Source organism: Oncorhynchus kisutch, linkage group LG15 (assembly GCF_002021735.2).
Source record: "Oncorhynchus kisutch isolate 150728-3 linkage group LG15, Okis_V2, whole genome shotgun sequence".
NCBI classification, from domain to species: Eukaryota; Metazoa; Chordata; class Actinopteri; order Salmoniformes; family Salmonidae; genus Oncorhynchus; species Oncorhynchus kisutch.
The window spans coordinates 90,024,289-90,048,871 of record NC_034188.2 but is presented as its reverse complement, the minus strand read 5'-3'; the positions used below and the strand labels follow the sequence as shown (position 1 = coordinate 90,048,871).

Sequence of the window (24,583 nt, the reverse complement as noted above, 5' to 3'; positions counted from 1 at the left end):
GTGAAATGGCTGTTATTCACACCTATCCAGGAAGTGAAATGGCTGTTATTTACACCTATCCAGGAAGTGAAATGGCAAGAGGAAAAAGCAAACACTATATTTACAAAGTCTTATTTTTCCCCCATTATATTTTAATACTTCAATCCAAAGTGCCACATATACAGACATTAGTGTCTCATAATAAAAACCACAATGTTTAACTTCTACCATCCAAACAAATATGAAACCAAGTTCTTTATAAAAAACAAAAGACACTTATTGAAGAGACATGCTTTCAGATCAACAACATAGCATAACCTGTGCTGGAGAAGAATTCCATACAATCTTTACAACAAAATTAATATAAAATATTAATATCACGTAAAACAATAGCAATAAGTAAGGTATCAACATCAACATGTGAGACACCAACCCCTCATTAGATATGCATCTACTGGGAACCTAACCTTCTGTTCTAGAATGGAAGGAACATTAAAGAGTTCTAGAGTACATCTACTGGGAACCCAACCTTCTGTTCTAGAATGGAAGGAACATTAAAGAGTTCTAGAGTACATCTACTGGGAACCCAACCTTCTGTTCTAGAACGGAAGGAACATTAAAGAGTTCTAGAGTACATCTACTGGGAACCCAACCTTCTGTTCTAGAATGGAAGGAACATTAAAGAGTTCTAGAGTACATCTACTGGGAACACAACCTTCTGTTCTAGAATGGAAGGAACATTAAAGAGTTCTAGAGTACATCTACTGGGAACCCAACCTTCTGTTCTAGAATGGAAGGAACATTAAAGAGTTCTAGAGTACATTGGTCATAATGGTCACGTCCGCAAGACATAGATCAATCAATGCACTTCCAAACCTGACAGAACAGTACGTTTCAGATAAATCTCCCTATGTAACCAACCAGTTACTAACCCAGTTACTATCGGCCTTTAGCCTGAAGGGTTAACCTTCCTTTACCTTTTCCCTATGTTACCAACCAGTTACTGAGCTATCAGCCTTTTAGCTCAAAGGGCTAACCTCTGGTAAGGGTATCTGGGGAGGCATCGTCTCCTCTGCAGCCATGCAGTCAAACTACTCTAGTTCTACTATGTCTATATCTATTCTGCTATATCTATATCTAGGTAGATATCATCATCATTCAGATATCGGTGTTACTCTGCTTCAAATGCTTGACACATTGACACAGTGTAAATAGGACATTCTATACAAGGGAAAGTGGTGGTTTTCTACACCACATCATCTAACTCTGAATCAACTAATATTATTTAATTTTTTACATTGCTAAATGTTGTTAAACAAATCCTTAAAGTAAAAAAGAATAAATACTGTATGATACTTTACATCCGGGGGACATTTTACAACGTGGTTTAAATATGTTGTGTCACAATACAAAACACACAAAAAATAAATAAATACAATAACACATTTAAAAATCATGAATAAATGTAAAATAAAATGTTTAAATGAATAAATGGCAGTCTCTTGGCTTTCTGTTATGAGTCATGAATTTCCTTCAAGACCTGAGATTGATCTCTGATTTGAGACAAGAGGTATCACAGTTCAATACAATGAATACAATGGTTCCTGTTTTACAATATTCATCGTGAATAATCATTCATAATCATACTCCATTGAACAATTTTTTTCCCAAACTAGACTTCCTGGTTAGCTAGTATTAAGACACGACAAAAGATCCAGTCAGATGGAGAAAATGAGAATGAAAGTCACGATGGATTTTCCACAGCTGCCTAGATGTCACTTGTGGATCTCAAAACAAAAAATGTTTGACTCACACAGAGACGCAAGGCTACGCACAAAAGAAAGGAAATCCTTATTTTTTTTTTGAGTTGATCGCAAAGAGATGCAATGATAAGTACACTTGGACAGAGAGTGACAACAAGAGTAGATTCACCATGATTACGATGTGTAAATAAATAAACAAAAGACTGGTACCAGAACATTCTTCTAGAACGTTCACTTCAGATCAGTAAATGTATCCCGTGAGGTTTGCCTCATCATTGGCTGAATTTACACAGGATAACCCAATTCTGATATTCTATTCACTAATTGGTCTTTTGACCAATCAGATCAGTTCATTTGTCAATAATAGTGCAAAATATCAGAATGGACGGACTGTGTAAACACAGCCACTAAAGATCAGAATGGACGCACTGTGTAAACACAGCCACTAAAGATCAGAATGGGCTGCCTGTGTAAACACAGCCACTTGCAGGATCACAGACCTAACTAATACAGACGTAATAAATGCAGGCATCATCAGTGCCAAGGCCTGGGGCTGCAGGAAAACAACTATGATACTAATGTAACCCGTACATCAATCTGGATCAACTCCTTAGCCTTTTCAATGTGATTCTCAACACGTCAGTACCATTCAGAGAGTGGTAGGTCACATGCTCAATGTATTTCAAGGGGACATGTAGGTTATGCCACACGCTTCGCCTAAGAACTCATTAATCCATCATGCTTAATGACGTACGGAGTGAGAACACTACACATGGCTTTTCCTTCAAGGGACCTGAACGGAAGTACAGGGCGCGGTCCGAAATGGCACCCTTTATAGTGCACTACTTTGGGACGCAACCCACAGAGTCTCTATCTTCTATTCAACCACAGAGTCTCTAGCTTCTATCAACTACAGTCTCTCTATCTTCTATCAACCACAGAGTCTTTATCTTCTATCAACCACAGAGTCTCTATCTTCTATTCAACCACAGAGTCTCTATCTTCTATCATCCACAGAGTCTCTATCTTCTATAAACCACAGAGTCTCTATCTTCTATTCAACCACAGTCTCTATTTTCTATTCATCCAGAGTCTCTATCTTCTATTCAACCACAGAGTCTCTATCTTCTATTCAACCACAGAGTCTCTATATTCTATTCAACCACAGAGTCTCTATATTCTATCAACCACAGAGTCTCTATCTTCTATTCAACCACAGTCTCTATCTTCTATTCAACTACAGAGTCTCTATCTTCTATTCAACCACAGAGTCTCTATATTTTATTCAACCACAGAGTCTCTATCTTCTATCAACCACAGAGTCTCTATCTTCTATCAACCACAGAGTCTCTATCTTCTATTCAACCACAGAGTCTCTATCTTCTATTCAACCACAGCGTCTCTATCTTTTATTCAACCACAGAGTCTCTATCTTCTATTCAACCACAGAGTCTCTATCTTCTATTCAACCACAGTCTCTATTTTCTATCAACCACAGAGTCTCTATCTTCTATCAACCACAGAGTCTCTATCTTCTATCAACCACAGAGTCTCTATCATCTATCAACCGGTCTCTATATTCTATTCAACCACAGAGTCTCTATCTTCTATCAACCACAGAGTCTCTATCTTTTATTCAACCACAGAGTCTCTATCTTCTATTCAACCACAGAGTCTCTATCTTCTATTCAACCACAGAGTCTCTATTTTCTATCAACCACAGAGTCTCTATCTTCTATCAACCACAGAGTCTCTATCATCTATCAACCAGTCTCTATATTCTATTCAACCACAGAGTCTCTATCTTCTATCAACCACAGAGTCTCTATCTTCTATTCAACCACAGAGTCTCTATATTCTATTCAACCACAGAGTCTCTATATTCTATCAACCACAGAGTCTCTATACTTCTATTCAACCACAGTCTCTATCTTCTATTCAACCACAGAGTCTCTATCTTCTATAAACCACAGAGTCTCTATATTCTATTCAACCACAGAGTCTCTATCTTCTATCAACCACAGAGTCTCTATCTTCTATCAACCACAGAGTCTCTATCTTCTATTCAACCACAGAGTCTCTATCTTCTATTCAACCACAGCGTCTCTATCTTTTATTCAACCACAGAGTCTCTATATTCTATTCAACCACAGAGTCTCTATCTTCTATTCAACCACAGTCTCTATTTTCTATCAACCACAGAGTCTCTATCTTCTATCAACCACAGAGTCTCTATCTTCTATTCAACCACAGAGTCTCTATCTTCTATTCAACCACAGGGTCTCTATCTTCTAATCAACCACAGTCTCTATCTTCTATCAACCACAGAGTATCCCACTTCTATTCAACCACAGAGTCTCTATCTTCTATTCAACCACAGAGTCTTTATCTTCTATTCAACCACAAAGTCTCTATCTTCTATTCAACCACAGAGTCTCTATATTCTATCAACCACAGAGTCTCTATCTTCTATCAACCACAGAGTCTCTATCTTCTATTCATCCACAGTCTCTATCTTCTATCAACCACAGAGTCTTTATCTTCTATCAACCACAGATTCTCTATCTTCTATTCAACCACAGAGTCTCTATCTTCTATTCATCTGCAACACTTTAATTTCAAAAAGAGGTAACCAGAGGTGTGCTTTGCACTTCTTTGACAACAGTTAGACAAACCTTTCGCTAGACACAATCCACTTCAATTCATTTTCCTACTGACATGCTGTATGACTGTCTGGGTGGGTGGGAGTCCCTAAGAATGGGGATACCCCACAACCAGGTCGTTGGGAACAAAACAGGAAGACAGCTACACCACCATGCTTTACAGTGAGTGAGATCCTACAAATGTCATCAGAGAAAACATATTTTGATTGTCAGTTCAACATGATTCTCTGGGTTATTGTAAATCCTCTATGTAAACAGGAAAGATGAGGCGAAAAGAGAGTAGAGGCGTTGTGGTCTGAAGACAGATGGGGAGGATTGTAGAGAGGCTGTCTGACATGGTCCAATGCAGGCAGAAGACTGTCCTACGTAATGTACATCCCAACTGTGAATTCAACTCTAAAGTAAAGAACTACACAGTACTACTGTCTATGGACCCTAACGTACTGCACAGTACTACTGTCTATGGACCCTAACGTACTGCACAGTACTACTGTCTATGTACCCTAAAGTACTGCACAGTACTACTGTCTATGGACCCTAACGTACTGCACAGTACTACTGTCTATGGACCCTAAAGTACTGCACAGTACTACTGTCTATGTACCCTAAAGTACTGCACAGTACTACTGTCTATGGACCCTAACGTACTGCACAGTACTACTGTCTATGGACCCTAAAGTACTGCACAGTACTACTGTCTATGTACCCTAAAGTACTGCACAGTACTACTGTCTATGGACCCTAAAGTACTGCACAGTACTACTGTCTATGGACCCTAAAGTACTGCACAGTACTACTGTCTATGGACCCTAAAGTACTACTGTATATGGACCCTAAAGTACTACACAGTACTATTGTCTATGGACCCTAAAGTACTGCACAGTACTACTGTCTATGGACCCTAAAGTACTGCACAGTACTACTGTCTATGGACCCTAAAGTACTGCACAGTACTACTGTCTATGGACCCTAAAGTACTACTGTCTATGGACCCTAAAGTACTACACAGTACTACTGTCTATGGACCCTAAAGTACTGCACAGTACTACTGTCTATGGACCCTAAAGTACCGCACAGTACTACTGTCTATGGACCCTAAAGTACTGCACAGTACTACTGTCTGTGGACCCTAAAGTACTACACAGTACTACTGTCTATGGACCCTAAAGTACTGCACAGTACTACTGTCTATGGACCCTAAAGTACTGCACAGTACTACTGTCTATGGACCCTAAAGTACCGCACAGTACTACTGTCTATGTACCCTAAAGTACTACTGTCTATGGACCCTAAAGTACTACACAGTACTACTGTCTATGTACCCTAAAGTACTACTGTCTATGGACCCTAAAGTACTACTGTCTGGACCCTAACGTACGACACAGTACTACTGTCTATGGACCCTAACGTACTACACAGTACTACTGTATATGGACCCTAAAGTACTGCACAGTACTACTGTCTATGGACTCTAAAGTACTGCACAGCCCTACAGTGACCCTCAACTAAAGTACTGCACAGTACTACTGTCTATGGACCCTAAAGTACTGCATAGCCCTACAGTGACCCTCAACTAAAGCACTGAACGGATGCCTTGACGATCCCAGTCTTTCTAGGACAGCGTCATTGTTAGGTCGGTAGATTTCTGTGTCCAACATTGATCCGCCATGTGGCTCAGTAGCAGTCTAGGGCTAACTGGATTAAATGGGGTCGTCAGGACTTTATGATCTTAACCGGTATGTAGAATTTCATTGCTGCTTACTTATATACTGTAACTAATATGCGGGGCGACAGGTAGCCTAGCGGTCAACAGCCTTGAGCCAGTAACCGAAAGGTCCCACCCCCCCGAGCTGACTAGGTGAGAAAAATAATAATAATATGCCGATGTGCCCTTGAGCAAGGCACTTAACCCTAATTGCTCCTGTTAGTCTCTCTGGAGAAGACTGTCTGCTAAACGACTAACACGTAAATGTAATATGCACTATATGAAGGCTAACATTATGAATACATATGCAGTTGTTTCTTAATGCTGTTGTGTAGTTCCCGGGGGGGGGGGGGGGGGGGGGGGGGGGCTTGAGAAGGATATTGCTGGTGAGAGACCTGCCTACTGTATACAGAAGGCAGACAGTAAAGGCAGGACAGCGAAGGCGCTTCTTGTATTCATTGTTGCGTTTCTGACCAGTAGCTGAAGATACAGTTGGAGGTAAATACATGGAGAGAGATACTGTAGGCACCATGAGATCCAAAATGGTGGAGAGAGTCCTTCTTCTACTTCAGTCTGGCTGCTTGATAGAATTCATCAAAGGAAAGGGGCATCAGCGTGTTTTTGATAGAGAAAAAAATAAAATCCTACATTTCAAAACCTCCATGGTTCCAGAGTGATATTGTGATATTACAATTACGCGAAGGTGGGAGATACAAACAAGATGGGATGGAGGAGAGCGTTGCCCTCGGTCCTTACTTGAGAAACACGTTCTGTCACTTCAGAATTTGTCACACAGATGTGTTTGCCTTGGCCTGTGTCTATATCCATCTAGTAGTGGAACATTGGACCTGGGCAAGTTTTACAGACAGAGGGTCGTTCACCTCAGAGATACTAAACTGAACCCCCCCAAACGGGTCTGGTCAGCATCGAAGCCAACTGTCCTCAGATAGGGACACTAATATGCACTAAGGGGGGAAAATATTTCTCCCACGTCGGGAAAAGAACGTTGATTAAATAAAGAGAATAAAAATTTAAGATGAAAAATGATGGATGAAAAGTCCCAGAGTTCCAGGGATGAATGGATGGAAGGAGAGACGTTGTGGGTAGAAGAAGAAGTTCCTCCGTCCTCCAAAAAAAAAAAAAGGGAGAGGGACTTCCCAAGACAAGTCAGTGGATGGATGAAGTCAGTGGATGGATGAAATCAATAAATGGATGAAGTCAGGGGATGGATGAAGTCAGTGGATGGATGAAATCAATAAATGGATGAAGTCAGGGGATGGATGAAGTCAGTGGATGGATGAAATCAATAAATGGATGAAGTCAGGGGATGGATGAAGTCAGTGGATGGAAGGAGTCAGTGGATGGATGAAATCAATGAATGGATGAAGTCAGTGGATGGATGAAGTCAGTGGATGGATGAAATCAATAAATGGATGAAGTCAGGGGATGGATTAAGTCAGTGGATGGATGAAATCAATGAATGGATGAAGTCAGGGGATGGATGAAATCAATAAATGGATGAAGTAAGCAGATGGAAGGAGTCAGTGGATGGATGAAATCAATAAATGGATGAAGTAAGCAGATGGATGAAGTCAGTGGATGGATGAAGTCAGTGGATGGATGAAGTCAGTGGATGGATGAAGTCAGTGAATGGACGAAGTCAGTGGATGGATGAAGGGATGTAGTGGGAGGAAGAAATGCTCTTCCATCATCCCCCTCCTCGTCTGGAAAAAAGGAGATTAGGGAGATGGAGACGATGGGGAGGCATTGAGTAGAGGCGTCTCATTGGTGGTAGGAGTGCGGTCGTGCGGGTGACCCAGGGCCAGCGGACGAACGGTGGTGACCAGGGGAGGAGGTGTTGGAGGAGTGGAGGATGGGAGAGCCTCGGTGGATGGGGGAGCCGGTGGGGGACATGTGAGGGCTCTGCAGACGCCACAGAAGCTCCTCGTTGTTCCGACTCAAGCGTTTCTTCTCGTTGCTCTCCTTCTCCATTGACTCCTGGAGGTTGGCGTTCTCTTCCGAGAGTTGTCTAAATGGGGGAACAGAGGGTGGAGGGAGGAAGAGTGGAGGAGAGGGGATGGATAGAGTGGGAGGGGGAAGGGTTAGAGAATGGGAGGGTGGAAGAGGGATAGAAGAGGGGGAGTGTTGAGTGGTTGTAAAAAACAACATTTATGAGATAACAAAAGACAGAACGAACACCTTTAAAAAAGAGTCTGCAGGTGGGCTAGGTTCTTGTCTATCCTGGCCCTCAGGTCTTCATTTTGCTGGTGTCTGTTACCTGGACATGGCTAGGTTCTTGTCTATCCTGGCCCTCAGGTCTTCATTCTGCTGGTGTCTGTTACCTGGACATGGCTAGGTTCTTGTCTATCCTGGCCCTCAGGTCTTCATTCTGCTGGTGTCTAATACCTGGACATGGCTAGGTTCTTGTCTATCCTGGCCCTCAGGTCTTCATTCTGCTGGTGTCTAATACCTGGACATGGCTAGGTTCTTGTCTATCCTGGCCCTCAGGTCTTCATTCTGCTGGTGTCTGTTACCTGGACATGGCTAGGTTCTTGTCTATCCTGGCCCTCAGGTCTTCATTCTGCTGATGTCTGTTACCTGGACATGGCTAGGTTCTTGTCTATCCTGGCCCTCAGGTCTTCATTCTGCTGGTGTCTGTTACCTGGACATGGCTAGGTTCTTGTCTATCCTGGCCCTCAGGTCTTCATTCTGCTGCTGTAACATCTGCACCCTTTCCTCCAGGAACACGTTCTTTTGGGCCTGCTCAAAAACACATGGACAGTAGCGCCAACATTAAATTCAACATTACACACACACACACAGACACACAGACACACAGCACACCATTTAGTTAATCAAACCAACTGCTTTCTCTGCTCAATTAAAAAGCCACCACTCTCTGAAGGTGTATGAATGCTCGTTCTGTTACGCCTTATTTACTTGAGTTCTCACATAACCATTCTGATAGATAACCATTCTGATAGATAACCATTCTGATAGATAACCATTCTGATAGATAACCATTCTGACAGATAACCATTCTGACAGATAACCATTCTGACAGATAACCATTCTGATAGATAACCATTCTGACAGATAACCATTCTGATAGATAACCATTCTGATAGATAACCATTCTGACAGATAACCATTCTGATAGATAACCATTCTGACACATAACCATTCTGACAGATAACCATTCATTTTGAGCCTACCATTCTGATAGATAACCATTCTGACACATAACCATTCTGATAGATAACCATTCTGACACAACCATTAATTTTTAGCCTACCATTCTGACAGATAACCATTCATTTTGAGCCTACCATTCTGATAGATAACCATTCTGACACATAACCATTCTGATAGATAACCATTCTGACACAACCATTAATTTTGAGCCTACCATTCTGATAGATAACCATTCATTTTGAGCCTACCATTCTGACAGATAACCATTCATTTTGAGCCTACCATTCTGACACAACCATTCATTTTGAGCCTACCATTCTGACAGATAACCATTCATTTTGAGCCTACCATTCTGACAGATAACCATTCATTTTTGAGCCTACCATTCTGACAGATAACCATTCATTTTGAGCCTACCATTCTGACACAACCATTCATTTCGAGCCTACCATTCTGACAGATAACCATTCATTTTGAGCCTACCATTCTGACAGATAACCATTCATTTTGAGCCTACCATTCTGACACAACCATTCATTTTGAGCCTACCATTCTGACAGATAACCATTCATTTTGAGCCTACCATTCTGACAGATAACCATTCATTTTGAGCCTACCATTCTGACAGATAACCATTCATTTTGAGCCTACCATTCTGACACAACCATTCATTTTGAGCCTACCATTCTGACAGATAACCATTCATTTTGAGCCTACCATTCTCTCCAGCTCCGAGATCTTGACATCCTGTTCGTGGATCTGTTGATTCTTCATTAAAAGAACTTCCTTCAAGCTCTTCAGATCCTCCTCAATGTGCTGGTATGGAGCCAGAGCATCCTGAAGGCAAACCAAGAAATGACTAGGGACTGAATCCCATTTATAATGCAAGCATTGATCAACTCTAAAGTCCCGTCTATACCTGGTGCTGACATGGGTCCTTTGTCTTGATTGTGTCTCCATTCTGAATGTGCACACATTTCCAGAAATTTGTCGACACATGACGGTAAAATGTGTCTGTTATCTGAAGATCCCCAAAATGTTCCATACACCTATAAAAAGCGTATTTCTCTACAATTTTGTGAAAAACTTTGTTTACATCCCTGTCAGTGAGCATTTCTCCTTTTCCAAGATAATCCATCTACCGTTGCCAGATAATTTAATGTTCATTTCTCAACCATAAGCCACCACCAAACGTTGTTTTAGAGAATTTGGCAGTATGTCCAACGGGCCTCACAACCGCAGACCACGTGTAACCACGCCAGCTCAGGACCTCCACATCCGGCTTTTTCAACTGTGGGAAAAAGTGGATGCGCTTGGCTCCCAAGTGGGTGGGCCTATGCCCTCCCAAGCACACCCATGGCTGAGCCCCTGCCCAATCATGTCAAATCCATAGATTATGGTTCGTATATGAACTCAGTAGAATAGTTGCATTTATATTTTTGGTTCAGTATATTTGAATGCCAATGGTGCCACCTGTCAATGGTTTTAGACTGAGATATTCTTTCACATTTTTTTTTACCTTGATTTAACTCGGCAAGTCAGTTGAGAACAAATTCTTATTTTCAATGACGGCCTAGGAACAGGGTTAACTGCCTGTTCAGGGGCAGAACTACCTTGTCAGCTCAGGGGTTTGAACTTGCAACCTTGCGGTTACTAGTCCAACGCTCTAACCACTAGGCTACCCTGCCGCCTCTACACTCTAACCACTAGGCTACCCTGCCGCCTCTACACTCTAACCACTAGGCTACCCTGCCGCCTCTACACTCTAACCACTAGGCTACCCTGCCGCCTCTACACTCTAACCACTAGGCTACCCTGCCGCCTCTACACTCTAACCACTAGGCTACCCTGCCGCCTCTACACTCTAACCACTAGGCTACCCTGCCGCCTCTACACTCTAACCACTAGGCTACCCTGCCACCTCTACACTCTAACCACTAGGCTAACCTGCCGCCTCTACACTCTAACCACTAGGCTACCCTGCCGCCTCTACACTCTAACCACTAGGCTACCCTGCCGCCTCTACACTCTAACCACTAGGCTACCCTGCCGCCTCTACACTCTAACCACTAGGCTACCCTGCCACCTCTACACTCTAACCACTAGGCTAACCTGCCGCCTCTACACTCTAACCACTAGGCTACCCTGCCGCCTCTACACTCTAACCACTAGGCTACCCTGATGCCTCTACACTCTAACCACTAGGCTACCCTGCCGCCTCTACACTCTAACCGCTAGGCTACCCTGCCACCTCTACACTCTAACCACTAGGCTACCCTGACGCCTCTACACTCTAACCACTAGGCTACCCCGTATAACGATGATTTAAATGGTTTCACTGTCTAGATCCGTCTACACTTGTAAGATATCCAGATAACAATGTCTGACTACCTCCGGAGATGGGCAGGAGAGGATCTGATCACAATCAGACCACCGTGTGTCTTTTAATCATCTACCCCCAGTTAAAAGATCTGATCACAATTAGCATGTTAGGACAAAGGATGCATGTTAGCAGCAGGTATAAAAGGGGCTGCTGTTACCACTATCTGTTCGTCGGTGCTCCTGCGTAGAGCCTCCTCAAAGCGCTTGGCTCGGTCTCTCAGGCTGCGGTTCTGAAACGTCAGCGTGTCCACCTGGTCCTGGACAGAAGTACAAACATTATATACAGTATGTCATCATTACAAACAATTGATTGATTGGTCCATTGATTGATAACATTACCGTAACTCTACTGTACCTGCAGCGACAGTCTGAGCTTCTCAAAGTCCTCTTCCAATGACTTCCTCTGCTGCTCATGGGCCATCTTCAGGTCTGATGGGAAACATCAGAACACAATTTAGTCAGGATGTAGTCGAGTGTCTGTCTGTATAATGCATAGTCTCTCTCTCTCTCTCTCTCTCTCTCTCTCTCTCTCATTGAGAGTCCACAGAGCAGTATTTATCTAAATGTACTTTTGACAGTCCTGGCATGCTCCTCCTTGAGAGTGACCAGCGTGTCATTGTGGTTGTTCTCCATTTCAGTCAGAGCTTCCTCATGGTTCTCCGTCACCTCCTCCATCTGGAGACACACAGGAACACAGTGGGAGGGGGGGGGGGGGATCTTTATATGATTTTATTTATGTGTTGTACCTGTAAGCATACCCCCCTCTGAAAAAGAAAATGACAAAACGAAATAAAAAAGTTGGTCACAAAAAAACTAAACTAAAATCACATTGACAATATAGTCACAATCACATTCAGTCAAAACTAAACTAAAATCACATTGACAATATAGTCACAGTCAGTCAAAACCTACTGTTGTTATTTTGTGTGTCTGTACAGTGGCATTCGGAAAGTATTCAGACCCTTTGATTTTTTCCCACATTTCGTTACGTTACAGTCTTATTCTTAACATGGATTAAATCGCTTTTTCCCCTCATCAATCTACACACAATAATGACATCACAATACCCCATAATGACATCACAATACCCCCTAATGACATCACAATACCCCATAATGACATCACAATACCCCCTACTGACATCACAATACCCCATAATGACATCACAATACCCCCTAATGACATCACAATACCCCCTAATGACATCACAATACCCCATAATGACATCACAATACCCCCTAATGACGTCACAATACCCCATAATAACAAAGCCAAAAAAAGCTTTTTAAACATTTGTGCAAATGTATAAAAACAAAACAAATGAAATATCAAAAAAGAAAAGAAAAAAAAGATATCACATTTACATAAGTATTCAGACCCTTTACTCAGTACTTTCCTGAAGCACCTTTGGCAGCGATTACAGCATTGAGTCTTCTTGGGTATGATGCTACAAGCTTGGCACACCTGTATTTAAGGGGTTTCTCTCATTTTTCTCTGCAGATCCTCTCAAGCTCTGTCAGGTTGGATGGTGAGCGTCACTGCACAGTCTCTCCAGAGATGTTCGATCGGGTTCAAGTCCGGGCTCTGCCTGGGCCACTCAAGGACATTCAGAGACTTGTCCCGAAGCCACTCCTGCATGGTCTTCGCTGTGTGCTTAGGGTCGTTGTCCTGTTGGAAGGTGAACCTTCGCCCCAGTCTGAGGTCCTGAGCTCTTTGGAACAGGTTTTCATCAAGGATTTCTCTGTACTTTGTTCCGTTCATCTTTCTGTCCCTCGATCCTGACTGGTCTCCCAGTCCCTGCCGCTGAAAAACATCCCCACAGCATGATGCTGCCACCACCATGCCTCACCGTAGGGATGATGCCAGGTTTCCTCCAGACATGACACTTGGAATTCAGGCCAAAGAGTTCAATCTTGGTAACATAGACCAGAGAATCTTGTTTCCTACTTACAAAGCATGTAGAGGTCTGTAATTTTTATCATAGGTACACTTCAACTGTGAGAGACGGAATCTAAAACAAAAATCCAGAAAATCACATTGTATGATTTTTAAGTAATTCATTTGCATTTTATTGCATGACATAAGTATCTGATACATCAGAAAAGCAGAACTTAATATTTGGTACAGAAACCTTTGTTTGCAATTACAGAGATCATACGTTTCCTGTAGTTCTTGACCAGGTTTGCACACACTGCAGCAGGGATTTTGGCCCACTCCTCCATACAGACCGTCTCCAGATCCTTCAGGTTTCTGGGCTGTCGCTGGGCAATACGGACTTTCAGCTCCCTCCTTGAGATGCTTCTTATGGAGCCACTCCTTAGTTGCCCTGGCTGTGTGTTTCGGGTTCTTGTCATGCTGGAAGACCCAGCCACGACCCATCTTCAATGCTCTTACTGAGGGAAGGAGGTTGTTGGCCAAGATCTCGCGATACATGGCCCCATCCATCCTCCCCTCAATACGGTGCAGTCATCCTGTCCTCTTTGCAGAAAAGCAACCCCAAATAATGATGTTTCCACCTCCATGCTTCATGGTTGGGATGGTGTTCTTGGGGTTGTACTCATCCTTCTTCTTCCTCCAAACACGGCGAGTGGAGTTTACACCAAAAAGCTCTATTTTTGTCTCATCAGACCACATGACCTTCTCCCATTCCTCCTCTGGATTATCCAAATGGTCATTGGCAAAATTCAGACGGGCCTGGACATGCGCTGGCTTGAGCAGGGGAACCTTGCGTGCGCTGCAGGATTTTAATCCATGACGGCGTAGTGTGTTACTAATGGTTTTCTTTGAGACTGTGGTCCCAGCTCTCTTCAGGTCATTGACCAGGTCCTGCCGTGTAGTTTTGGGCTGGTCCCTCACCTTCCTCATGATCATTGATGCCCCACGAGGTGAGATCTTGCATGGAGCCCCAGACCAAGGGTGATTGACCGTCATCTTGAACTTCTTCCATTTTCTAATAATTGCGCCAACAGTTGTTGCCTTCTCACCAAGCTGCTTGCCTATTGTCTTGTAGCCCATCCCAGCCTTGTGCAGGTCTACAATTTTATCCCTGATGTCCTTACACAGCTATCTGGTCTTGGCCATTGTGGAGAGGTTGGAGTCTGTTTGATTGAGTGTGTGGACAGGTGTCTTTTATACAGGTAACAAGTTCAAACAGGTGCAGTTAATACAGGTACTGAGTGGAGAACAGGAGGGATTCTTAAAGAAAAACTAACAGGTCTGTGAGAGCCAAAATTCTTACTGGTTGGTTGGTGATCAAATACTTATGTCATGCAATAAAATGTAAATTAATTACTTAAAAATCATACAATGTGATTTCCTGGATTTTTGTTTTAGATTCCGTGTCTCACAGTTGAAGTGTACCTGTGATAAAAATTACAGACCTCTACATGCTTTGTAAGTAGCAAAAACCTGCAAAATCGGCAGTGTATCAAATACTTGTTCTCCCCACTGTATGTATGTATGTATGTATGTATGTATGTGCGTGTGCATGTAACCGCGGCAGGTAGTCTAGTGTGTGTGTGTGTGTGTGTGTGTGTGTGTGTGTGTGTGTGTGTGTGTGTGTGTGTGTGTGTGTGTGTGTGTATATATATATATATATATCCCTCCCTACCTGCTCCAGCTGCTGTGTCCTCAGTCTCTCCAGCTGCTCCTGTCGTTGGGCCTCCAGGCGCTGTATCTCTAGGCTGTGATACTGCCTTAGTCTCTCCTCCAGCCGGCCCAGCTCACTCTGCTGCTGGGCACGCAGACCCTCCAGCTCCCGCTCAAACCTCCGCTCCAACTCCCCCTTGTCCTGCTGCAGAATCTCCCACCGCGACACACTTGAGGCTTGGGGGGGAGGGGGAGACATAGAGAAGAAGGATAGTATAGTTACTAGGGATTTTTACGTTTTCAAGACGATTCAATATGTATCTAGATTCCATACAGCAGGAATGTCAAACTCTTAGTGTCTGCCGGATTTTGGTTTTTCCTTTCAGACAACCAGGTGAGAGGAGGTCTTTACTAATTAGTATTAATTCATCAATCCAAGGGAGGGGCGAAAACCTGAGTTTGACACGTGCGATACAATTCGGTGTGATTCGGTTTGATTACAGAACCAATGAGATTCGGGGTTGGATCTGTCTGAGCTGACGTGTGTGTGTGTGTGTGTGTGTGTGTGGTCCGGACCCTCCCCTTTAGAGTCAAGTTTTGCTGCCGGAATCTGCACCTTTGGGTGTGTGTGTGGGGGGGGGGGGGGGTACTATCACGCCTTGGCCATAGAGAGGTTTATATTCTCTATTTTGGTTACGCCAGGGTGTGACTAGGGAGGGCATTCTAGTTTCTGTATTTCTATGTTTTCTATTTCTTTGTGTTTTTGGCCGGGTATGGTTCTCAATCAGAGGCAGCTGTCTATCGTTGTCTCTGATTGAGAATCATACTTAGGCAGCCTTTTCCCACCTGTGGTTTGTGGGTTGTTTTCTGTGTTATGTGTTCCACTTTGTTATTTTTGTTTCAATGTTATAAAGTTATAAAGTTTGAATAAATAATCATGAACAGGTACAACGCTGCACGTTGGTCCTCTTCTTCAGACGAGCGTTACAAATGAAATAAACTGGCACTTTTTTGGGGCTCGAACCGGTTCAGATCTTTATTTTGCAGTTCGGAGCAATTGAATGGAACACAAAAAAAATTATATTTTTGTCCAGAACTAAACGATTGGAAAATAATTTTGGTTCCAACCCCTGGTTTTAACGGGAGGTTTTTACGGAGTCATCTTCTCCTCTCTTTCGGGCAAGTTGTGGCCAAAAGTATTGAGAATGACACATATTAATTTTCACAAAGTCTGTTGCCTCAGTTTGTATGATGGCAATTTGCATATATGAGTGATCAGATGAATTGAAATTAATTGCAAAGTCCCTCTTTGCCATTCAAATGAACTGAATCCCCCCCCAAATATTTCCACTGCACTTCAGCCCTGCCACAAAATGACCAGCTGACATAATGTCAGTGATTCTCTCATTAACACAGGTGTGAGTGTTGACGAGGACAAGGCTGGAGATCACTCTGTCATGCTGACTAAGTTTGAATAACAGACTGGAAGCTTCAAAAGGAGGGTGGTGCTTGGAATCATTGTTATTCCTCTGTCAACCATGGTTACCTGCAAGGAAACACATGCCGTCATCATTGCTTTGCACAAAAAGGGCTTAAGGATATTTCTGCCAGTAAGATTGCACCTAAATTAACCATTTATCAGATCATAAGGACTTCAAGGAGAGCGGTTCAATTGTTGTGAGGAAGACTTCAGGGCGCCCAAGAAAGTCCAGCAAGCCCCAGGACCGTCTCTCTTGTAGATATCTTTTGGCAGAAGTGGGCTGTCATGTGCCTTTTACTGAGGGGAGGCTTCCGTCTGGCAAACTCCATAAAGGTCAAAGTGGTGGAGTGTTGCAGAGATGGTTGTCCTTCTGGAAGGTTCTCCCATCTCCACAGAGGAACTCTGGAGCTCTGTCAGAGTCACCATCAGGTTCTTGATCACCTCTCTGACTAAGTTGGTTATCCACCGGATTTCTCGGTTTGGCCAGGCGGCCAGCTCTAGGAAGAGTTTTGGTGATTCCCAACTTTTTCCATATAAGAATGATGGAGGTCAATGCGTTTTTGGGGACCTTCAATGTTGCATGTTTTGTTACCCTTCCCCAGATCTGTGCCTTGACAGATTCCTGTCTCGGATCTCTTCGGACAATTCCTTCGACCTCTTGGCTTGGTTTTGGCTCTGAAATTAACTGTGAACTGAGGGACTTTATATAGACATGTGTGTGCCTTTCCAAATCATGTCCAATCAATTGAATTTACCACAGGTGGATTCCAATCAAGTTGTAGAAACATCTCAAGGATGATCAATTGAAACAGGATACACCTGAGCTCAATTTCGAGTCTCATAGCAAAGAGTCTGAATACTTATGTAAATAAGGTATTTCTGTTTTGATTTTTTTTAAACCTGTTTTCACTTTCTCATTATGGGGTATTGAGTGTAGATTGATGAGGATATTCTTTTGCTTAATCCATTTTAGGATAAGGCTGTAACGTAACAACATGTGGAAAAAGTGTCTGAATACTTTCCGAATGCATTGTAGTACTTCAATCAATCACTCCAACTACCTCATACCCTAGACAGGGTAACATGACTATCAGACAGGGTAACATGACTATCAGACAGGACAACATGACTATCAGACAGGACAACATGACTATCAGACAGGACAACATGACTATCAGACAGGACAACATGACTATCAGACAGGGTAACATGACTATCAGACAGGGTAACATGACTATCAGACAGGGTAACATGACTATCAGACAGGATAACATGACTATCAGACAGGACGACAGGACTATCAGACAGGACAACATGACTATCAGACAGGACAACATGACTATCAGACAGGACAACATGACTATCAGACAGGACAACATGACTATCAGACAGGACAACATGACGATCATACAGGGCAACATGACTATCAGACAGGGCGACATGACTATCAGACAGGGCGACATGACTATCAGACAGGGCAACATGACTATCAGACAGGGCGACATGACTATCAGACAGGACAACATGACGATCATACAGGGCAACATGACTATCAGACAGGACAACATGACTATCAGACAGGACAACATGACTATCAGACAGGGTAACATGACTATCAGACAGGGTAACATGACTATCAGACAGGACAACATGACTATCAGACAGGGTAACATGACTATCAGACAGGGTAACATGACTATCAGACAGGATAACATGACTATCAGACAGGACAACATGACGATCATACAGGGCAACATGACTATCAGACAGGGCGACATGACTATCAGACAGGGTGACATGACTATCAGACAGGGCAACATGACTATCAGACAGGGCGACATGACTATCAGACAGGACAACATGACGATCATACAGGGCAACATGACTATCAGACAGGACAACATGACTATCAGACAGGACAACATGACGATCATGCAGGGCAACATGACTATCAGACAGGGCGACATGACTATCAGACAGGGTGACATGACTATCAGACAGGGCGACATGACTATCAGACAGGGCGACATGACTATCAGACAGGGTGACATGACTATCAGACAGGACAACATGACTATCAGACAGGGCAACATGACTATCAGACAGGACAACATGACTATCAGACAGGGCAACATGACTATCAGACAGGGCAACATGACTATCAGACAGGACAACATGACTATCAGACAGGGCAACATGACTATGCTGATCAGAGAGGGTAACATGACTATGCTGATCAGAGAGGGTAACATGACTATGCTGATCAGAGAGGGTGTCACCATGCCCTGATCTTTTTCACCTGTCCTTGTGATTGTCTCCACCCCCCTCCAGGTGTCACTTATTATCCCCGGTGTATTTATCCCTGTGTTTCTTGTCTCTCTGTGCCAGTTCGTCCTGTTTCTCAAGTCAACCAGCGTTTTTGTGTCTCAGCTCCTGCTTTTCCCAGTCTCTCTTTTTCTTGCCCTCCTGGATTTGACCCTTGTCTGTCCTGACTCTGAGCCCGTCTGCCTATCGTCTTGTACTGTTTGGACACTGACCTGGTTTATGAACTCTCACCTGTACCCAACCTGCCTTTTGCCCACCCCTTTTGGTATAATAAATATCGGAGCTTAACCATCTGCCTCCTGTGTCTGCATTTGGGTCTCGCCTTGTGCCCTTATACAGGGTAACATTTATATGCTGAATCTTTCCTTGTATTCTGACTAACCTGAATCCCCCAACATATCAGACAGGGTAACCTGACTAACCTGAATCCTTCACCAGCCCCATCCCTCTCTAGGGAGACTAGCTCCTGCCCTGTCGTTACAGGTTCATATTCTGTATAATAGATGACATGGTAATGTAGCATACCTGCTGCCACAGCCCAGTGACTCACCATCTCCCTACCTAGCTGGCAACCACTCAATGTATCTTGTCTATAGTCCCATCTCCTAAAATGTCACATTTCCGGAAACATGTGGCATCCAGCTACCAATTCAGCTAGCATTCAGCTAGCAATCCATATAGCATTCAGCTAGCAACCCAGCTAGAAATCCATATAGCATTCAGCCTGCAATCCAGCTAGCAATCCAGATAGCATTCAGCTAGCAATCCATATAGCATTCAGCTAGCAACCCAGCTAGAAATCCATATAGCATTCAGCTAGCAATCCGGCTAGCAATCCAGATAGCATTCAGCTAGCAATCCAGCTAGCAATCCAGCTAGCAATCCAGATAGCATTCAGCCTGCAATCCAGATAGCATTCAGCTAGCAATCCAGATAGCATTCAGCTAGCAATCCAGATAGCATTCAGCTAGCAATCCAGATAACATTCAGCTAGCAACCCAGATAGCATTCAGCCTGCAATCCAGATAGCATTCAGGTAGCAACCCAGCTAGCAATCCAGCTGGCATGGCAGGCATTGACTTACCCACTTCATCCCTGATCCTGGCAAGCTCCAGGGACAGTTCCCTCTCCTTCAGGATGGCACTCTCACTCTGAAACACACAGACGCACACACTTCCGTCAAGCATGGAGGATGTGTATTTAAGTTGTTTTCTTGTTAACAAAGCAGGACCCTTGAGGTTGAAACTGCTTCTCCGAGGTTGACCTGAAATCACCGGTACATCACAGGAGGTTGGTGACACCTTAATTGAGGAGGACGGGGCTCATGGTAATAGCTGGAGTGGAATCAGTGGAATGGTTTCCATGGCGTTTGATGTCATTCCATATAGTCCGTTCCAGTCATTATTATGAGCCGTCCTCCCCTCAGCAGTCTCCACTGGTGTACATGTCTCTTGGGGCATACATCAACTTACAGTATATTGTTGTGTGTGTGTGTGTGAGCAGTTAACATGATGAATGGTGCTCCCAGCTACATCCCTGGGTACTCTTTATAACGTGACACCCTGCTAGAGCATCATCTTCCCAGTCCGAGCAGAGCTAGAACAGCCCTGCATGGGGACTCTTTATAACTTGACACCCTGCTAGAGCATCATCTTCCCAGTCAGAGCAGAGCCAGAACAGCCCTGCATGGGGACTCTTTATGACGTGACACCCTACTAGAGCATCATCTTCACAGTCAGAGCAGAGCCAGAACAGCCCTGCATGGGGACTCTTTATAACGTGACACCTTGTTAGAGCCAGAACAACCCTACTCACAAAGCCTGACACAAACACAAAACACCACACACCATCACACTGATCACCTCCCTTGCACCACGTCACATAAACACAAGTAGTAAATAAGATCAAATCAATATAACCCAACAGTTTAACAATGTATATCTGATGTGAATGATTGATTTATATCGCAGGAGGTTGAGGCACTTAGCTAACACTGTTCTAAATAGACCAGGAGAGAGAGAGAGAGAGAGAGAGGGAGAGAGAGAGAGAGAGAGAGAGAGAGAGAGAGAGAGAGAGGGGGAGACAGAGAGAGAGAGAGAGAGACAGAGAGAGACAGAGAGAGAGAGAGACAGAGAGAGACAGAGAGAGAGAGAGAGAGAGAGAGAGACAGAGAGAGAGAGAGACAGAGAGAGAGAGAGAGAGAGAGAGAGAGAGAGAGAGGGAGACAGAGAGAGAGAGAGAGAGAGAGAGAGAGACAGAGAGAGACAGAGAGTCAGCATAATGTAATTAATGTAATTATGATTCGGTCCTCCCTCAACAGAACTACTGTACCTCAATACGTGGAGTAATGTAATTATGATGCGGTCCTCCCTCAACAGAACTATGGCTGTACCTCAATACGTAGAGTAAATGTAATGATGATGCGGTCCTCCCTCAACAGAACTATGGCTGTACCTCAATGGTCTAAAGTGGCTTCCTCTCCTCATCTCCTTCCTCTCCTTCATCTCATCTCCTCATTTGCTTTCCTTCATCTGCACCGATATGAATAAAACAACTGGAACGGTGAAATGGATTACTTGGCAGACATCCAGCGTTTGCTTTCAGCCCAGTCCCCCAGCCAGCCCCTCCTTCCTCATCTCATATTCCCCTTTACCACGGCAACATAATCCATTTACTTCCTGGAACGCAGAACACACAAGGAGACAGGGAGTGTCATCACACAGAGAGACAGGGAGACAGAGAGACAGGGAGACAGGGAGACAGAGAGACAGGGAGTGTCATCACGCAGGGAGACAGGGAGACAGGGAGTGTCATCACACAGGGAGACAGGAGACAGGGAGTGTCATCACACAGGGAGACAGGGAGACAGAGAGACAGGAAGACAGGGAGTGTCATCACACAGGGAGACAGGGAGACAGAGAGACAGGAAGACAGGGAGTGTCATAACACAGGGAGACAGGGAGTGTCATCACACAGGGAGACAGGGAGACAGGGAGTGTCATCACGCAGGGAGACAGGGAGTCAGAGAGACAGGGAGTGTCATCACACAGGGAGACAGGGAGACAGGGAGTGTCATCACACAGGGAGACAGGGAGACAGAGACACAGGGAGACAGGGAGTGTCATCACACAGGGAGACAGGGAGTGGCAGACAAGAGTCAGGACATAGAGCAGACCAGTAGACTAGTCGTGACATAGAGCAGACCAGCAGACTAGAGTCAGGACATAGAGCAGACCAGCAGACTAGAGTCAGGACATAGAGCAGACCAGTAGACTAGAGTCAGGACATAGAGCAGACCAGTAGACTAGTCATGACATAGAGCATACCAGTAGACTAGAGTCATGACATAGAGCATACCAGTAGACTAGAGTCAGGACATAGAGCAGACCAGTAGACTAGAGTCAGGACATAGAGCAGACCAGTAGACTAGTCATGACATAGAGCATACCAGTAGACTAGAGTCAGGACATAGAGCAGACCAGTAGACTAGAGTCAGAACATAGAGCAGACCAGTAGACTAGTCAGGACATAGAGCAGACCAGTAGACTAGAGTCATGACATAGAGCAGACCAGTAGACTAGTCATGACATAGAGCAGACCAGCAGACTAGAGTCATGACATAGAGCAGACCAGCAGACTAGTCATGACATAGAGCAGACCAGTAGACTAGAGTCATGACATAGAGCAGACCAGTAGACTAGAGTAAGGACATAGAGCAGACCAGCAGACTAGTCATGACATAGAGCAGACCAGTAGACTAGAGTCACGACATAGAGCAGACCAGTAGACTAGAGTCACGACATAGAGCAGACCAGCAGACTAGTCATGACATAGAGCAGACCAGTAGACTAGAGTCAGGACATAGAGCAGACCAGCAGACTAGAGTCATGACATAGAGCAGACCAGCAGACTAGAGTCATGACATAGAGCAGACCAGTAGACTAGAGTCACGACATAGAGCAGACCAGCAGACTAGAGTCAGGACATAGAGCAGACCAGTAGACTAGAGTCAGGACATAGAGCAGACCAGTAGACTAGAGTCAGGACATAGAGCAGACCAGTAGACTAGAGTCAGGACATAGAGCAGACCAGTAGACTAGAGTCAGGACATAGAGCAGACCAGCAGACTAGTCACGACATAGAGCAGACCAGTAGACTAGAGTCAGGACATAGAGCAGACCAGCAGACTAGAGTCATGACATAGAGCAGACCAGTAGACTAGTCATGACATAGAGCAGACCAGTAGACTAGAGTCACGACATAGAGCAGACCAGTAGACTAGAGTCAGGACATAGAGCAGACCAGCAGACTAGTCATGACATAGAGCAGACCAGCAGACTAGAGTCAGGACATAGAGCAGACCAGCAGACTAGAGTCATGACATAGAGCAGACCAGCAGACTAGAGTTGGGATCTTAGAATCAACTATTAAAGACCAGAACCCAGTGGATTCTCTAATTACATTGAATGAACTACAGGACAAAATACAAACCCTCCAACCTAAAAGGCCTGTGGTGTTGATGGTATCCTCAATGAAATGATCAAATATACAGACCACAAATTCCAATTGGCTATACTTAAACTTTGTAATATCATCCTTAGCTCTGGCATCTTCCCAAATATTTGGAACCAAGGATGGATCACCCCAGTCCACAAAGTGGAGACAAATTTGACCCCAATATCTACCGTGGGATATGAGTTAACAACAACCTTGGGAAAATCCTCTGCATTATCATTAACAGCAGACTCGTACATTTCCTCAGTGAAAACAATGTACTGAGCAAATGTCAAATTGGCTTTTTACCAAATTACCGTACAACAGACCATGTATTCACCCTGCACACCCTAATTGACAACCAAACAAACCAAAACAAAGGCAAAGTCTTCTCATGCTTTGTTGATTTCAAAAAAGCCTTCGACTCAATTTGGCATGAGGGTCTGTTATACAAACTGATGGAAAGTGGTGTTGGGGGAAAAACATGAGACATTATAAAATCCATGTACACAAACAACAAGTCTGCGGTTAAAATAGGCAAAAAAAAACACACAAATTTCTTCACACAGGGTCGTGGGGTGAGACAGGGATGCAGCTTAAGCCCCACCCTCTTCAACATATATATCAATGAATTGGAGAGGGCACTGGAACAGTCTGCAGCACCCCGCCTCACCCTACTAGAATCTGATGTAAAATGTTTACTGTTTGCTGATGATCAGGCGCTTCTGTCCCCAACCAAGAAGGGCCTACAGCAGCAACTAGATCTGTCCCCAACCAAGGAGGGCCTACAGCAGCACCTAGATCTGTCCCCAACCAAGGAGGGCCTACAGCAGCACCTAGATCTGTCCCCAACCAAGGAGGGCCTACAGCAGCACCTAGATCTGTCCCCAACCAAGGAGGGCCTACAGCAGCACCTAGATCTGTCCCCAACCAAGGAGGGCCTACAGCAGCACCTAGATCTGTCCCCAACCAAGGAGGGCCTACAGCAGCACCTAGATCTGTCACCAAC

At 44.1% G+C, this 24,583-nt stretch overlaps 1 protein-coding gene across 1 annotated transcript in view; it reads right to left on the bottom strand.

The window, feature by feature from the left end:
• Window positions 1-110: 110 nt before the first annotated feature.
• The window catches only part of mtus2b (microtubule associated tumor suppressor candidate 2b), a 48,647-nt gene continuing 24,174 nt past the window's right edge, over window positions 111-24,583 (bottom strand). Inside the window, exons 3-10 of the mRNA XM_031791458.1 lie at window positions 20,165-20,231; window positions 15,298-15,512; window positions 12,257-12,362; window positions 12,043-12,116; window positions 11,846-11,944; window positions 10,023-10,142; window positions 8,773-8,870; window positions 111-8,139 (exon numbers count right to left, since the gene is read on the bottom strand). Of these exons, the coding sequence (XP_031647318.1) occupies window positions 7,893-8,139; window positions 8,773-8,870; window positions 10,023-10,142; window positions 11,846-11,944; window positions 12,043-12,116; window positions 12,257-12,362; window positions 15,298-15,512; window positions 20,165-20,231 (1,026 nt within the window). The 3' untranslated portion in view covers window positions 111-7,892. The remainder of the gene's footprint in view (window positions 8,140-8,772; window positions 8,871-10,022; window positions 10,143-11,845; window positions 11,945-12,042; window positions 12,117-12,256; window positions 12,363-15,297; window positions 15,513-20,164; window positions 20,232-24,583) is intronic.